The following is an 18171-nucleotide window of genomic DNA, read 5'->3' on the forward strand; positions in this document are numbered from 1 at the left end:
GTGTGTGTGTGTGTGTGTGTGTGTGTGTGTGTGTGTGTCTACACATCCACTACTTTTGCAAGTGAAATTTAACAAAAGGGTAAACTGAAGCAGTTCGCCATGCAAGATAACATTGTTAACAAGGGCAAGCTATCTGTCAATAAATGAGTCAGTGGCTTGTCTCCATTTATGCCAGAGACCCCAAACAAAAGGACAGTGCCCCTTATATGGTCTTTGGAGAGTACAGAACAAAAAACAGAACAGAGTAGATGACATGGGATTGAGGGCATCATGACTGGTTATGGAGCTGAGGCACAGGGAATAAAATGATTGGTTGGAAATTTGGTAATGGGCTATTAACAGCCCCCTCTTTCCCTCATGAGAGTCCAGGTGCAGTATAACAAACCAGACATCCTTGAAGTGTAGCTTGGTGGTGTACCCATCCCCCAAGGTCAGTTAAATTCCTCGAGGCAAGAATAAATCAGTGATTAGCAAGAGAGCTGGATAAAAAACTTAATCCATTACAGACCAGCTGAATCTCTGAACTAAGTTCAGAGACAAAGAACCATGACTTAAGCAGTTACAGGACAAAAGCAATTAATTGTAAATAGGATCAATAAGAAAATGATACAGAATCAGTTCAGTTTTCTCAATATTAAACCCCTTGGGAAAGGAGGGGAGGGATCTGGCGCTGATAAATCAAAGGATAAAGGATTTGGGCCAAATATTGTTGGGAGTGGAATAAATCTCCAAAAAAGGAGAGATTTCTAGGTAATAGTGGTAGAGGAAGAATTTCAAAGTCAAAGTGGGTTGAGCATAGTGGTGCATGCCTATAATTCCTACTACTGAAAAGGCTATGGCTGGTGGATTAAGCTCAAGGAGTTCTGAGATGCAGTAGGCTAAAGCCACTCAGGTGTCCACACTAAATCTGGCACCAATATGGTAAGCCTCTCGGGCTGGGGATCACTGGGCTGCCTAAAAAGGGGCAGATTTGCCCACACAAAGTCAGTCAGTGCCAGTCAGCTGTGAGATCTGGCCTATGAGTAGCCCCTACACTTATAGCCTGGGATATGGGAAAGATAGGGAGGCCCAGTTTCCCACAAAAAGAAAGAAGGAAAGTTGGAGTGGAAAGCAAAGATTATACCAGCTCTTCTTTCTGGCCTAGTATATATAGAGACATGAAAGAAATAACAGCCAGCACTGGAGAAGGCAGCCAAGGAAGTAGTGTTTTCTGGAACAAGACAGGTTAATGTGAATACAAAAAGAGGAGAGTGTGAAAATAATTGAGAATGAAAAGTTTATTAGAGAGAGGTCTGAAGAGTCAACTCTGTGTATTCATTCATCCCAAGTTCCAGTCCCACATTCTACCTATTGACCCTCTTTGTATCAATGTTACTATATAGTATGTACTACTGTCCTCTCAAACCCAACTTAACTCAAATTGAACTTAACTACTTCTGCAAACCAGCTCATCTTCTTGACTTCCTTATTTTTATCAGTGGTACTTCTTCCAATCACCCAGACGTAAAACCTCAACATCATCTTTTGTTGTTTCATATTCCTTATAAGGAATCTGGTCAGCTGCCAATTTTTGTCAATTTGAACTCTACAACGTCTCCTCTTTAAAGACCTTCCTTTTTATTCCCACAGTGATACCCTAGTTCAGGCCGTTGCTGCTTAGAGCCATAGTATCTTAATTTTGGAAGGTACTTACTGAGTTATCTAGACAATCTCTGTCATAAGTAAGGAACCCCCTCTATAACATTCCTCACACGTGGTCATCGAGCCTTAGTTTAAACTACAGAAGAAGATGGTCATGTTATAATGGAAAGAGCCCCAGGATTCATAGTCAGAGGACCTGAGTTTATGACCAAGTGGTACTTACTACCTCTATAACCTTGGGCAAATCAGTTAACGTCTCTAAGCCTCAGTTTTCTCATCCATAAAATAGACAGCATAGGCTAAATTATTTTGAAGGTCATCTATTTCTAAATCCTTTGATCCTGTGATGGGAAACTCAGTACCCCACAAGACAGCCCCATCCATTTTCAAACACCATAGTTATCTGCAAGCTCTTTCTACTATTTAGCTGAATCTTCTTTCTTGTACTTTCCATCCTTGGCTCCAGTTCTGTTCCCTGGAGCTATATAGAGGGAATTGACTCCCTCTTCCAAATGACTACTATCATGGGTCTGTGAGAAAAACAACAGACTCTAAAGGATGAAGGCCTGGGCTTGTACTAGGGCTGGAATATGAGTACCTTCCCAGGTGGAGGAAAGAGAAGGCACAAAAACCAGTACAGCCTTGGGTGGGAGTTAAGTGAGGCACATTAATAGGCCATGTTTTGTTACTCATATTTATTGAGCATCAACTCTGTGCTCAGGCAATGTTCTAAGCACTTGGAGAAATACAAAGATGTCTGAGAAGATACAATTATCACCATTCAGGCCCTTGTAATCTTGCAGTTGGTTGTATGGGGAAGGGGATGAGGTTGTGGCCATATGTTAATGGTACATGGTAGATTGGTAAGACGAGAATGGCCCTCGGAAGCCATTTTGTTCAGCCTTCTTATTTTGGAGATGAGGAAACTGAGGCCACGGGACATTAAATGACTTGCCCAAGATCGAACGGGAAGAAAACATCAGAGCTGGGATGTGAATTTGAGGCCTTTGATTCCAAAGATAGTGTACTTTTCACTATGCCATAATTAGGTGGAATGCTAAGGCTTAAGATATGGGACAGCTGAATAGGAGAAAGGGCGGGACTTTACAGAAATGTGTAGGGCATGAGTGCAAGAATGAAATGTAGGCAGCAGGGGTTTGGATGGCTGGAAAAAGTAGTTGGTAGGTAGAAAGGAGAGTGAGGACTGCTTGTATGATGCTGGGCACATAGGAGGCATTCAGTAAATATTTGTTATGGTTGAGTGTAGGCTCATAAATAGTATTGAGAACAAAGCATAGGAGAAATAACTGGGGCAAACAAGAAACTATTGTACTCTCTTTCTTTTTCTCTTCATCCCTTGTTTCTCTCTCCACCTCTCCATTTCCCTCATTTATTCTTCCCTTCAGTCATCTGACTTTCCTTCTCTTCCTTTTTTCTCTTTATTTCCTTCTCTTTTTCTCTCCCTTACCTAACCATAATGTGAAACTGAGATTTTTAAAAATTAGTTTTTGTGAATTTTGTTTCCTATTAATTTTAAGTACAGGTAAGTTGAATATTTTACATTTTTCTGGAAGAAACAAAACACCAAAATGTGTTGTAAGCTGCTTTTTATTTATGTGTGGTCCTTAAGGGATTTTTCCCCTCTATGGTGTATATATTAGGATATTCATAGCCTTAATAGGTTAGCTTTATCTTTGTGGTAAATTAAATTGGACTTAAAATTTTGTGAAAACGGAGTAAAGGAACAGAGCCTATAAGCAAATTTACATACGTAATAAATGGACAGAACATGTAATATGTCTACATAGTAAAAACATTAAGCAACTAAAAACATATTTAAATAACTTTTAATTTAATCAGTTTCATTTTGTACACTTAATGTGAGGCAATGTGACAGATTTATTGAAAATAGTGCTGGATTCAGAGTCAAAGCCACTGGTTCAAATTGTGGCTCTGCCCCTTCGTGCCTTTGTCACCTTGACCAAGTCATTTAACCTCTAAGCCTCAATTTCTTTTTCTGTAAAAGGAGGGAATTATGTAGATGATCTCTAAGGCCCTTTCCAGCTATAAGTTTGTGACCTATGACATGGTTCTTTGGACCACACTTTAGGTACATTAACTGTATGTCTGCATGTCTAATGCATCTTATGTTTTAGATAGGAAATCTTATAGATTGTTCCTGTGCTATTTATTTCACAAATGATTACAAACATTACAATTTTCCCTTTCATTCATATTAGAAAATTTGGGAGGCTTGACAGATTTTGGTTTGTTGAATTAAATTCTTAGTTTTGGGTTCATTTTAGTGACTGACCATGAACTGCGCTGTGATGTTAAGGTTGATGTGATAGACAACATTGAAATTATATCTCGAACTCGGGAACTCTATGTGGATGATTCTCCGTTGGAACTGATGGTGAGAGCATTGGATGCTGAAGGTAAAGAACCATAGCGGAAAGTCACCATTAACCTCCTAAAGGACAGTAACTTTCATCTCATGCTTAGCATATGAAAACATGCCACTTGGGAAATAAGTAAATTGAAACAAATTTTTTCTCAAATGGAATAATTCAAGGTGAGGAATTCACATTTATAAGTGTAATTTAGGGTCTTAGTCAAGGCTAGTATGTAATTTTTTTTTTGTCATGATTCCCTTAGAACTCTACATCTATGCCCAAATCTACTATTGAGCTCCTGCTAATGGCTCCTAGGTATACATTGCAGAACATTTTCTGGTATTTCTGGCTAGATTAAGTCGGTCCTTTTGACTTTGAAGGCGAAATGCAAAACTTGTAGTTATCTTACGTTATATCCTATCTTGTGATAAGACTGTAATCTACTGATTTTATGTTGCATTTTCTGTGCTGTTTCTAATGCTGCCAGGTTGTTTAAGACATTTTAATTCATTATATCTTTCTCTAAAATTTCTTAAAAGAGGGACAGTTTTTTCAGTGTATAAGGTGAAAATATATGAAATACTCAGATACTTAGATGTCAGTGTGATTTATGATTGAATGGGCCTGTGGAAAGGAGACCTCCCAGCCTACAGGAGACCATATGGTGATTCTTATCCATTTGGCAAGGGATATCAGTAAAGAGGAACAAAAGACAGTGTGGTTTAACATTTGACAACCGGAAGCTGACCAACCTGAATTCTCTCTGCTCTGCAGAGCTATACAGCCAAAGTGCTTACTTCCTCTGTGCAATGGTTTGTGAGCGAAGTCTTAACTTTTTCTGTAATAGCACTTATATATCTTCTGATGAAGGAACATTTGCTGGTTAGATTTTAGCTTCTGTGTTCACAGTATTTGGCTATTTTTGAATTTGTATTTTCTTTTCTTTCTGGTTTTGGTTTCGATCTACAGGAAACACATTCAGTAGTTTGGCAGGGATGATGTTCGAGTGGAGTATTGCCAAGGATGATGAATCGGAAAGGGTAGAGCTGTCTAGCAAAATCAGGTAATCCCCTAACCAAATACAGACCATCTGTGCAGGAGGAACCCATCTGCTCCTGGAGAGCAAACTTGAATGACAACCATGTTCATGGGTTTTAATGGCCTTGCTGCTAGGACTTTTTGGGAAGCAGATAGATTATTAGGAGGAGGATTTGTAGTGGAGGAATGGCATCTAGCATGTCTGGAGGGATTCTTTCTCATTCCAGGCTAATCACAAGAAAAGAAATAATGTAGTGTAATGGAAGAAGCACTGGATTGAGAAACATACATTTGCATGCCTACTCTGATACTGAGCAAATCACTTGCTTTCTCTAAGCCTCAGTTTTCTCACCTATAAAATGGGGATAAAAATGCATTACATATCTCATAGGACTATGAGACAAGTGCTCTTTAAATCACTGTTATGAAAAAGGACTTAGGACCTTTTTGGACCTCATCTTTAGTCAAGATGTATCATTCAACAGTGCTACTGCTAGTGCTATTTCTCCTATTTTAGCTAATAGCTAAAAAAACCATTATTGTAAGTAATTCTGTTGTTAGTACAGAGGGTAGTTCTTAATCTCGATTCCAATCCCATTTCAGTATTAGTCAGAGATGTAGTAAATAAACTCATTCCTCATAGTTCTTATGAGAATAACAGCCCTTTTTCTCCTGTAAAGCCACTGGAGATATACCATTTTTATGGAGTGTAGGTACAGCTTTTAGAAGAAATTGATTTTTCTGGTTCTATTAGATGCAGACTTAATTCTGTCTTATTAGGATTCTGAAATACTCTGAAGCTGAATATTCTCCACCAAAGTATATAGCTGAGATGGAAAAAGCAGAGAAACAAGGGGATATGATTCTGGTGTCTGGAATTAGGACAGGTGCAGCAGTTATTAAAGTTCGTATACATGAACCCTTCTATAAGGTAAACTCATGCCATAAACTTTCAGCTCACAAACTTTGTTTATGTGTAGTTTCTTACTTGTATTAAGTACAAATTAAAATCTCATTTCTTTTAGTTTGTACCTATTTGCCTTTTTACTATTCAACCACTTTCTTCCTCCCAGAAAAAAAAAAGCATTTACTTTCTTATTCTTAATCAGTGACTAAAATCAATACATTATCAAGATACATAGTTGCCCTTAACATTATCTGAAGGTGAAATTTAGGATATAAAAGTTTATTTTAAAATGCCATGTTTAACAATGCCATTGAAGCTGGCATTGAGGGCATGCATATGGAAGCTTAAGTGTCTGTTTTTTTCTCTGTTAGAAAGTGTCAGCTGCATTGATACGTCTGCTGGTTTTGGAGAATATATTCCTTATTCCATCCCATGATATCTACCTTTTGGTAGGAGCTTATATTAAATACAGAGTTGCCAAGATAGTCCAAGGGAAAATGACAGGTAGGTATTGGTCTTTGCACAATCTCATTTTGCCTCCACATCTTGACAAATCTTTTCTCCAATAGCAGCAAAAATAAAGGCAGTTTAATATTAAGTATGTAGGGGTCCTCTTTATGTTTTCAGGTTTCACTTATTCCTGTGCCAGTGTTGGACAGAGACAGTGGGGATATCTTGAACTGGATAACAACATAGTTAAGATACTGATTTGGTTTCATTGTTTAAAGACATCTCAATTCTCTATTTTCAAACAGTTCTCAGGTTTTCACTCTCCCAGACCAAACGATGATATGTGCTGGGCTTGCAGAGGTCCCAGTTAGCAAATAGTAGAGGAATCTGGGACAGTGAGGTGGCGCAGTGGATAGAGCACCGGCCTTGGAATCAGGAGGACCTGAGTTCAAATCTGGACTCAGACATATCACATTCACTAGCTGTGTGACTCTGGGCAAGTCACTTAACCTCAATTGCCTCACTGATAAATAAATAAAATTTAAAAATAAAATTTAAAAAAAAAAAAGAAAGAGTAGTAGAGGAGTCTGCTGGAGGCCATGGAAGCGATTTAAAATTCTTAACTGTAAAGGTTGTTTTTAATAAAGCCTCTGGAAATTTCTTATGAAAACCAGGCAGCAGTCTTATCATTGTAGTTGTTATAAAAAATCATTTGTCCCATAAATTCTGTGAGACCTATAGAATGTGTATTGGTTCTTCTCACTTTTCTCATTGCTGTCCTTTCACTGCATTAGTTACCACCTTTTGCTCCTCAACCTACCAGACTATTAGTATGTAAGTTTTCACCAGAGTAGATACACATTTAATTCCTTTGCAAATAGATATGAAAAATCTTAATAGTAGAAATATAAAGTAGAAGTAGAGGGTGTAGTTTCTTCCTTTAGACCTTCTACCTGATTTCCTTGAGATCTGATTTTTTTAGAAATCTTCAGTGACTTGGCCATTATTGGTTTACGTTGCTTTATCTCTGTATCTTCCATTTCTTGCAGAGGTCGATTTTCCCCTGGAACATTATGAGCTTGAGCTGCAAGATCATAAAGCCGCACATAGTAGATATGTCTTTGATAAGGTAGCTTCACTGGATGAGAAAACAGCCACAGTAACTGCTCTCCAACTAGGTCAGACTAATCTGGTCTTTGTCCATAAGAGTATCCTTTTGGTAATATTATATTGTAGCCACAATTGCTTGTTGACTTGAATGTGCTAGGCCTGATCCATGGTAAAAATGGTTTAGTGGGAATATTTAGTACATGTCATTTAAGAGCACTTACCTACAGTACTCAATAATAGTGTTGACTTTCTGTTGGCCTCTTTTACAAGGAACTGTATAAAGATATTACCTGAAATATCTACTGTTTTATTTTCTATGAATTTCATTTATTGACTAACTGCAATACATCCAAAGGAGGGCAGTTGGGTTGGTGAAGAGACTGAATTCTATGCCAAGAAGGGAAGGATGAAAGGAATTGGGGATGTTTATTTTGGAGAACAGGAGATGTATTTGTCTTCAGATATCTGAAGGGTTGGTTGTACTTTGGAAAAAGGAGTTAAACTTAGTTGACTTAGTCCTATTGGCTACAATCTAAGAGCAAGGGGTAGATATTTCAGAGGCAAATTTCAATTCACTCTAAGTCAAAACTTTATCATAAATAGAATTTTCCTGTAGTACAAGGGGTGACTTCCCTAGGTGGCAAATTTTCACCTTGCTTAGCATTTCCAAGGGGAAACTAAATGTCTATGTACAAGAGTGGTGGTAGTGAGGACTCCCATTCAAGTATGGAGTAGAATTGAAAACACTGAGTCCTTCCACTTCTGGGATCTTGTGAAACACATGTGTATAACATGGACTCTTCAGAGATGGATTATCCAATCTGTGGAATATTTGGGCATCTTGCTACTGCTTCCTCTCTGGTTTTCTGTCTGCTCTATAACTTAGCCTCTGTTGTACCTTTCTGGAAGGTAATGTAAGCTAGAAAGGTAGGGAAAAGGAAGAGACTAAATTTAAGTTTGTGTAATATTAGTAGCCATAGTACTATTTTTAAGTTGAATTAATAGGGAGAATGAAGTTTTGGAATAATCTGTAGATTTAATTTGATCTTGTTTCTCCCAAATTAGCATAGACAATTGAGAGATGACTTTTCAAAATAATTTTATTAAGGTTCACTAACAGCTGTTCTTTAGGAGCTGACTTGAGAGTGGTATGTGTAAAAATCTGTTCAGTAAAAATACACAAAATTAATATTAAGATTGAGACAAAATTTAAATGGTGATTTGGACAGCATCCCTCAGTTTTGCATTTAGGAATATTTGACATTTGAAATACAAGCAGTTCCCAACTTACAGACAGCCTGTGTTCTAAAAGTTCATTTGTTCCCTGATCAGCCTATAGAAGTCTGTTTAATTCATATTCTATCTGAAACATAATACTTTTCTAGTAATTCTGTAAGCCTAGCAACCATGTTAATGTTTGTATGGGGAAATGCATTATTAGTTTTAATATGGGACAACAGTAATATATCTCTTCTACCCTTGTAGTAGGAGCTGGAATTCTCTTTTTGATCTGCCAAGTAGTGGAAAGGAGGATTCCACTAGTTCTGAGCCACTGATGGGCCTGAGACAAAGGCTTCAGTTGATTGCGGATTTAAGAGAATGAGTATTGAGAGGTTAAGTCTGAGTTGGGGATATTGGGAAGGAATTAGAAGGGTTGTACCTTCTGCCAATGTGAGCCATCCAGGGGTTCATCTCTCTATTCTGAGATGAATTCCCACAGTTACTCCTGTTATTTTATTCCTTGGGTCCTAGGGCTTAGTCTTTCCCTTTTCGCTGCCAGGGGTTAAAAGTTTTCCTTCTAAGTATACCACCCTTATCTTTTTTCACTTACAGTCTGTAGGGAAAACTATAAGTGGTAGGATCCTTGGGTACCAAGACATTTCATGAGGGAGAAGGGCTATCTTAGTTTGGATGGTTGTCCCAAGGTAGCCCTTAGCATGTGATGAGATATAATTTGAGAAAGTATGACTTCCTGTACTTCAAATATGAATGGGAAAAATCCATCTTCTTGACTAATTTCATGTACAAATGACCTTTCTGGTTTATAGTTTTTGTCAGTCAGCCAATAGTCAGTCAATAAACATTTATTAAGCACCTGCTATGTGTCAGGCACTGTGCTGAGTACTGGAGGTATAGAAGGAAAGGTAAAAGAAAGTCTCTGTCCTCAAGAAATTCACAGTCTAATGGAGTAGACAGCATGCAAACTACTATATATACTTAAGTTATGTACAAGATAAACTAGAAATATCAATAGAGGGAGACACTACAATTCAGAGGGATTGTGAAAGGCTTCCTATGGAAGATTAGATTAGATTTTAGTTGAAATTTGAAGGAATCCAGGAGGCATAGATGAGGAGGGAGATTATTTCAGGCATGGGGACAGCCATTGAAAATGCCCAGAGTTGAGAGGTAGGGTGTCTTGTTTGAGGAATAGCAAGGAGGCCAGTGTCACTGGATTAAAGAGTACATGATGGGGTATGAGGTGTAAGTAGACTGGAAAGGTAAGGGGGTAGGGAACATTATGAAAGGCTTTGAATGCCAAACAGGAGATTTCATGTTTGCTCCTAGAGGTGATAGGGAGCCATTGTAGTTTATTGAGTAGGGGGTGACAAGGCCAGAGCTGCACTTTTAGGAAAATAAGCAGACCCGCCAGCAGGCTATTGCAGTAGTCTAGGCATGAGGAGATAAAGGCCTGCACTAGGGTGGTGGTAGTGTCAAAGGAGAAAAGAAGGCATATTTGAGAGATGTTACAAAGGTGAAATTGACATTTATTGTAAACAGTTTGGATATGAGAGGTGAGATGGTGAAGCGTGGTTGCAAGCCTAGGGGACTGGGAGGATGGTGTTGCCTTCTACAGTATTTGGAAGATTTAAGGGGAAAGAGAATGATTTCAGTTTTAGATGTTTGCATTTAAAATATCTATAGGACACTCATTTTGAGATGTTTAAAAGGCAGTTGGAGATGTGAGACTAGAAGTCAGGAAAGGATAAGTAGATCTGAGAATCATTAGTATGGAGATGATAATTGAATACATGGGAGCTGATGAGATCACCAAATGAAATAGTATAGAGGGAGAAAAGAAGAGCACCCAGGACAGAGCCTTGTGTTGCCCCCATGGTTAACATGTTTGACCTAGATGGAGATCCGGCAAAGGAGACTGAAGAGTGGTCAGATAGGTAGGAGTACTAGGAGAGAGTGGTGTCATGAAAACCCAGAGTATCAAGGAGAAGAGAGTGACCAGCAGTGTCAGAGGCTGCAGAGAGGTCTAAAAGGATGAGAATTGAGAAAAAGCCATTGGTTTTGGCAACTAAGAGATTATTGCTAACTTTGGAGACAGCAGTTGGTTGATTGATGGAGGTATGTTTGCAGGCAGTAAGGGAAACAACCATCAGATAGGGAGAGATTGAAGCTTAGTGAGAGAGTAGGAATGATAGAGGAAGCATCTGTTAGAGGAGATGAGATGCAGTGGGATCACTTGTGCATGTAGAAGGGTTAGCCTTAGCAAGGCTATCTAGTTAGGCAAAAGTGAAGGAGGATAATGGCAGAAGACATCTGGGTGATGTGAAATAAGGAAAAGATATTAAAGAGGCTCAGTTGGCCCAGAACTTAGTGTTGGTCATGTCAATATACATAGGGCATTTATCAACAAATACAGTTGTGCCTATAAAATGCTATTATGATCCATAATGTATAGATAATAAATAATATAGTAGAACATACTGATTTGTACTAATTAGAAGGAAGGGATATTTAAATTAGTAAAAGAAGTTTGAATAATAGATTTTTTTTTCTTAAAGAAACACAGTTCCATTATTTCTAAACACACGTGAGAACCAGAACTAGGCTAATAAATGGTGACCTCACAGAGGTCTTTAGGTGCTTTACTTGAATGACTATATATAAGAATGATTTATAATTATCATATTCTTTTTGAGGGTAGTGGAAAGAACACTGAAAATTGGAGACAAAAGATCTGGCCTTGGTGCTGGTGCTGCCACTTATTAGTGATATTACCTTGGGCAAGTGTACTAATCCTCTGAGACTGTCCTACTTCATGGGCTTATTGAGAGGAAAGCACTTCGAAACCAGTCAAGTGCTTGGCAATCACTGTTTCTGCGTAGTGGCTTCTGATGCTTCAGGAGTTCCTGACACTGTTTGAAAACAGTAGGTGCCTGTAAGTGGCTTTTAACATCTTCCTTGAATCTCACTTTTCTACGATCATTATAAATATGTGTGAGCAAGCCCATTCTTTATAGATATAGTAATGATAAACAGTCCCTAAATCAGTTATCACAAACTAAAAATTAGTGTGGTTTAAATTAATGATGGTTTACTTTAAATTATCTATAATAATGCAAGGCAGAAATAGTCTATATAATCATAAATAATTTATTTGGCTTTTCATGTGCATTATGTGAAAATTAATAATGATAACAGTAAACAACAACAATAATCATCATAGCTAGTAGTTATATAGCACCTACTATATGCCAGAAACTATGCTAAGTGCTTTACAAATATTACCTCATTGAGTCCTCACAACAATTCTGGAAGTTAGGTATTATTGCTATCTTCACTTTACATTTGAAGAAACTGAGACAGAGTCCTGCCCAAGGTCACACAGCTAGTAAATATCTGAAGCTGGATTTGAACTCAGGTCTTTCTGACTCCAGGCCCAGCACTTTATCCATTGTACCACCTAGCAGTTTTACTTGGACTGATATTCAAATGTGTTTGCATTCTCAGTACTGAGCACAGTGCTTTGCACATTGGAAGTGCTTAATAATTAACTGAATTTAATTTATTTAAAAATGTATACTTTTTTTTTTTTAAGGCAGTTGGGGTTAAGTGACTTGCCCAGAGTCACACAGCTAGTAAGTGTCAAGTGTTTAGTCTGAGGTCACATTTGAACTCAGGTCCTCCTGACTTCAGGGCTGGTGCTGTATCTATTGCGCCACCTAGCTGCCCCTAATTTATTTAAAAATGAACATGTAAAGAAGGCAGATGAGTATTAGGTAACTCTGTGTATCTGATTGCAGAGGGAAAGAATTTTTGCATGAAAACTTTTTTTTGAGTATTAGAAAATAAACTATTATATTTTTTCATCCTGTACCACCTTTCTCATTTTCAGCCTTTGAAACAGCCCTATGATTATGGGACCGTAATTCTTAGCATTGGAAGGGACCTTCTAGATCACTTATGCTGACCTTATTTTGCAGATGAGGAAACCGAGGCCCAAAGTGGTTAAGTGGTTTGTCTAACCTCATAGAATATCAAGGTGGGAAGGAATCTCAGAGTTCATCATGTGGCTGATAAGTGGTAAAACTTGGACTAGCTCCCAGCTCTTCTGACTTCCAAGTCCAGTGTTCTGTATACTAAGCCATATCGAACACTGTGGTGCAAAAGAATCTTCATTCTGCTCCTCAGTCAATATATTCATATTCAATTTGTTTTACAGACATTAAGTGCTTATTATGTGCAAGATTTTGTACTGGACACTGGGGCTACAGATAACTCAGGTCCTACCTTCAAGGAGTTTATGTCCTATTCTTGTTTTTGCTATCAAAAGGATAATAAAAGAAACAGTTTATAGCTTTCTATACCTCAATGTCTCTACAGCAATATAAAACCTTTTTTCCTTAATCAAAAACTAAGATGTCCATATGCGATCTGTGTCTGGACTTCCAAACTGTACCATATACGTTGTAGAGCCTGGATTTTTAGGTATTAGTTGTTGAGAAATCTGAAAAGCAATTTCTTCAGTTTTCTAATCAGTTAAGTGAAGGCATTAGAAAATATCCACAGGAGAATTGAGAGCCATTTTGTTAACTGACGTGTAAAACTCATTTCAGACCCAGTTTTACTTTGACATTTTCTCACCTTGTTTATTTCCACTGATTGTCATCAGCTGGAAGAAGAAATCTTGAAACAGGTTGTGAGAAACTTAGAAGAAAAGATCCTTGTAATATGAAGCTTCCTTCTCTCTTGGGTTTGGGTCAGATACCTCATTCAGGAAAGGAGAGAAGGCTGTGTTTACAGCAGGAAAAAAGAAGCCCCATGTGTCCTGTAAGTCTGGTGGAACAATAGGTCTAGCTGCAGGAGCTGAAACTTGGCCAGATCCATCACCAGTGGGAGCTACAAGTATAGTTCATGATTTTGTTGTTTGCACAAACACGAGGGTGACTCCTACTTTGGATCCAAGAATTCAGCTACATTGACCACCAAAGCTATACAGTTTGAAGGGGAGAGCCAAGTCCACTTTGGAAACCATCTCCACTAGCCAGGCTGTTAGTAGGGCCTCATCATTTTGTTTTGCATTGCGTGGCAGAAAAACACACTCTTAACATGCTGCTACTTGGTTTTTATACAGGTTTCATTGTGCAGCCTGGAGACCGATGGAGTCTGGAAGTGGGGCAGACCTATGTCATTACAGTCGAAGTGTATGATAAAAGTAGCACTAAGGTCTACGTGTCTGATGTGAGTGTGTTTGTGTGAAATTCCAAATATTTAGAAAACTTTTTTCTGCTTTATCTGAGTGAAGGCGGATAAAAAAAGGTCTCCTGATAGATACCTGCATTGTTATCCTTATTAAGTTTATTCTTTGTATCAATAACTCAGCCTTCAGTGATGCAAGCTGGTAGTTTTCAATTTTGAAATACCCAAATTCTTGAAGGATAGTGACCGAGAAGTCAAATTACATGGTTCAGTCATAATAAATGTTGCTTCAGAACAGGAATTCAAGGGCATCCCCACTGATAAAACTTGGGAGGTCTGACTCTCTATGTCAGACTTCTAACCTGTACCTCTGGAGAGGGCTGTGGAGGTGGCATTGGCACTGCTAGGTTAGGGATTGCAACATACACAGCTGGTGGGAAGCTCTGTGCCCACTTAGCCATAGGTGATGTAGAACCTCAGAGCTGGAAGACACGGTGAGAGATCATGGCATCCAACTTGCTTATTGCTACCTTCCCAGGGTCATACGACTTTTTGGTAGTAGAGCTGAGACAGTTTGCAAAATGGTACAAATTACACTAATGGTGTCATCAGTTTTGTTTCTTATTCCTCTTTACAACAACTTATAGGTGTTTCAAATATACCTGCCCAGCTACTTGAGAGACCAGAGATTTTAAAAAATATTAGCATCTAAAGAATCTTGATGTGGTTTCTTTATCCCTATGAATGCACAAAAACCTTTTTTCCCTCAGACCCTTTGGGATTAGGAGGGTTCTGGGAAGGGAGCCTCTCTGCAGATCTGTGTTTGCTGTGGATTGATTTTCAGAACATCAGGATGATGCACAAGTTTCCAAAGGCATACTTTGAAGAAGAGGCATCTGCCGTCAATGGCTCTTATCACGTAGTCAGAATTCTTAAAGATGGTGTCACAGTAATAAAAGCTACCCTGACTTCAATCATTTATCAGGTAGGAATTGAAAGATCACCCTTTTAGTATTAATAGCTGACATTTATATGGTGCGAAGTATTTTACACCATCTCATCTCAACAAGTATAGACTGTCTCCATTTTACAGAAGAGGAAATTCAAGATAAAAGAGGTGAAGGGACTTGTCCGTGGTCACAAAACTATTAAATATCCAAGTGGGATTTGAACTCGACTCTCTCCTGACTTTAAGGCTCTTTCAGTTGCAGTACACTGCGGTCATTCAATTTGGTTTTAGCACGTCAGTCAGTAAATGTTAAGTGCCTGTTATGTGTCAGGCAAAAGATAATCCCTGCCCACAAGGAGCTCACAGTCTAATGAAAGAAGACAATACATAAAACACATAAAAATAAGCTTAAAAGGGAGGGTATCTGGTGTAGGAATATGATGAAATCCTGCAGCCAGTTGGAAAATGATGAGATGGCTGGGCTACCTGCTGAAATGAAGCATCTCGGAGAAGCTCTCCAATGTCCACCCTTTCCAATCAGAGGCATATTAGCCTGTGGTAGATATACATCACCTGTTCTAAAGCACTTTAACAACTTTAGAGTGCTGTATAAATATTAGCTATTATTATTGTAATTAATATTATTGCCATTTTCATTGCTGAACTATTGAAAACATTGGGAGTTAATAAAACTAGATCTTACTGAATCCTGGAGATTAGAGAATAGGAGAGAATCATAGGATCATAGATTTAGAGTTGGAAGTTGACCTTAGAGGTTATTAAGTTCAACCCCCTCATCTATTTTTTGTCTTTTTCTTTTTAAAAATAATTTATTCATTTTTAGTTTTCAACATTCATTTCCATAAGATTTTGAGTTTTAAATTTTTTCCTCCTCCCTCTCCTCACCCCTCCCCAAGACAGTGTGCAATCTGATATAGGCTCTACTTAAGCATTCATATTAAACATAATTTCACATTAGTCACCATGTAAAGAAGAATTAGAACTAATGAGAGGAACCACAAGAATGAAGCAATAAAACAAAACAACAAAGGAAAAGGAGAGCAAATAGTATGCTTTGATCTGCATTCAAATTCCAAAGTTCTTTCTCTGGATGTGGATAGCATTTTCCATCATGAGTCTTTTGGAGTTGTCTTAGATCTTTGCATTGCTGAGAAGAGCCAAGTCTGTGAAAATCAGTCATCCCATAATGTGGCTGTTACTGTTTACAATGTTCTGCTGGTTCTGCTCATTTCACTCAGCATCAGTTCATATAAGTCTTTTCACAACCCCGTCATCTTACACATGAAGAAACTGAAGCAAAGTCCAGTTCCGCTACTTACTATCTTTGTGACCTAGGCTTGCTCTAGGTCCCAGGGGTGGGGAATTTAAAACTTGGAGTCAGTCAAAAGGCCACACCCGAGGACCTAGAAGGCCACATGCAGCCACAGAATAGGATATATAGAACTTAATTTGACTAGGTCCTCTGATTACACATCTAGTTGTTTTTTCCCCCTCACTGGCCATGTTGTCTCTATCCCACTCTGCTTTCTCTTGAGGTTGTTTTTAGTGTAGTTTCCTTGTTATTTTACAAAAGAACCAGACTGATTCTGGTTGAAATGGTTCCTTAACTGCTTGCTATAATCACCTTGTTTATATTCATTAAAACCTAGTAATAAGATAAAGAAAATGCATGAATAACTGATTAGCTGTCTTGGGGAACCTGAATCTTTAATCAACTGTAAGCTCAGTTTAGATTAATTCTAGTTTTTTCATATGGACATATACTTTCATTGTTTCATAGGGAACTCCCTATGAGGAAATTCTTCATCAGTGTAATCTGCTATACGTAATAACAATTGTTCACATTTATATAGTACATGAAAGTTTATAAAGCATTTTACACATTATCTCATTTGATCCTCACATCTGCAAAGTAGGTGCTATTATTATCCTCATTTTACAGATGAGGAAACTGACGCTTTAAGAGGGTGAGTTTCCTGGGGTCACATAGCTAGTAAGTATCTGAGGCAGGATTTGATTTCAGATCCCCTTAACCCCAAGTCCATTACTTTACCCATTACCAACCAGCTGCTACATCTATAACTTATATTCATAAACAGTTGCATGGAACACTCAGAGGTTAAGTGACTTGCCCATGGCTACATATCACAGAAACAGGACATAGAAACAAATCCAGGTCTTACAACATTCTATTTATCATAACTGCCTCTCTAAGCTCCTATTAATATATCCACTATTAAAAATTTTAAGGATATTTATTTAATTTTTACTGACAGGGTACCTGGTGCTATGGATGACTAATCGAGGTCAGTAGAATTGGGTGTTGGGTTCAAAAGTTCTGCCAAATGCAGAAGAAAGATTCGGGATGTTGATTTAGGTGCCAAATGACTTAGAATACAAAAATAATGAAAATGCCACACCTGCTACTACAAGTTGCACATGGGTCTGGGCCTTACTAATGTAGCAGTACCTGTTCCTTTGGACTCCCATTTTTGCAGTAGACATTAATTTTCATTCCTTCTAAGTCAACAAAGCAATTTCATTAGGTCTCTGCTTAACCTTACCTGTGTATGGAAGTGTAGCAGCTGAATATTTTTTTATTAGTAAGAATACTTTTTCTTCAGCCAAATTACTTTCTAGAAATTACTTTTTAAATCTAATTCAGTAACATTTTAAAATGCCTAAAGTGCATGGTGAAGTACAAAAATCAAATAAGACATGTACAATCTCTGCTTTTAAGAAGTTTATAATCTAGTCAAAATAGGGTCACCCAACTTGTTAGCAAACAGAACTCTACGTAGAACAGAGCAACCTGGACACTGAACTTAGAGAAGACACAAAATTTACAATAGTGATTTTTTAAAATTCTGCATTTGTAAAATTGGTGAAACTACATGTTGACATCACTTCTTCCCACCCCTCCAATAGCACTGAAACAATTGAACTTAGCACCTAGTTAGCTACTTGATGGGCAAGTTGTTAACCACACCCATGCATGAACCATGGTAAGTAATTCTTCCTTTTCAACTGAATTCTCCTAATTTTCCTTCATGTATTATTTTTACATCATGAATTACAAAACTTATATGAGTATGTATTTTGAGCTCTTGACCCCAGGTATATCTATTGCTACTTATGTTTCTGTTAGTATATGTAGATTGTTGACTCTGAATGTAAATGTCTATCATGGTGACAGCCCTTATATAACTTTCCACATCCTCTTG

General features: G+C 38.0%; 1 protein-coding gene across 1 annotated transcript in view; it reads left to right on the top strand.

Moving 5' to 3' along the window:
* The window catches only part of LOC114049843 (nuclear pore membrane glycoprotein 210-like), a 127352-nt gene that overhangs the window by 5826 nt on the left and 103355 nt on the right, over positions 1-18171 (top strand). Inside the window, exons 2-9 of the mRNA XM_027871268.1 lie at positions 3948-4079; positions 5007-5100; positions 5856-6006; positions 6354-6486; positions 7482-7640; positions 13198-13266; positions 13913-14019; positions 14822-14962. Coding sequence (XP_027727069.1) covers positions 3948-4079; positions 5007-5100; positions 5856-6006; positions 6354-6486; positions 7482-7640; positions 13198-13266; positions 13913-14019; positions 14822-14962 — 986 coding nt within the window. The remainder of the gene's footprint in view (positions 1-3947; positions 4080-5006; positions 5101-5855; positions 6007-6353; positions 6487-7481; positions 7641-13197; positions 13267-13912; positions 14020-14821; positions 14963-18171) is intronic.

Source organism: Vombatus ursinus, unplaced genomic scaffold (genome assembly GCF_900497805.2).
Source record: "Vombatus ursinus unplaced genomic scaffold, bare-nosed wombat genome assembly UNPS02014798.1, whole genome shotgun sequence".
Taxonomy (NCBI): domain Eukaryota; kingdom Metazoa; phylum Chordata; class Mammalia; order Diprotodontia; family Vombatidae; genus Vombatus; species Vombatus ursinus.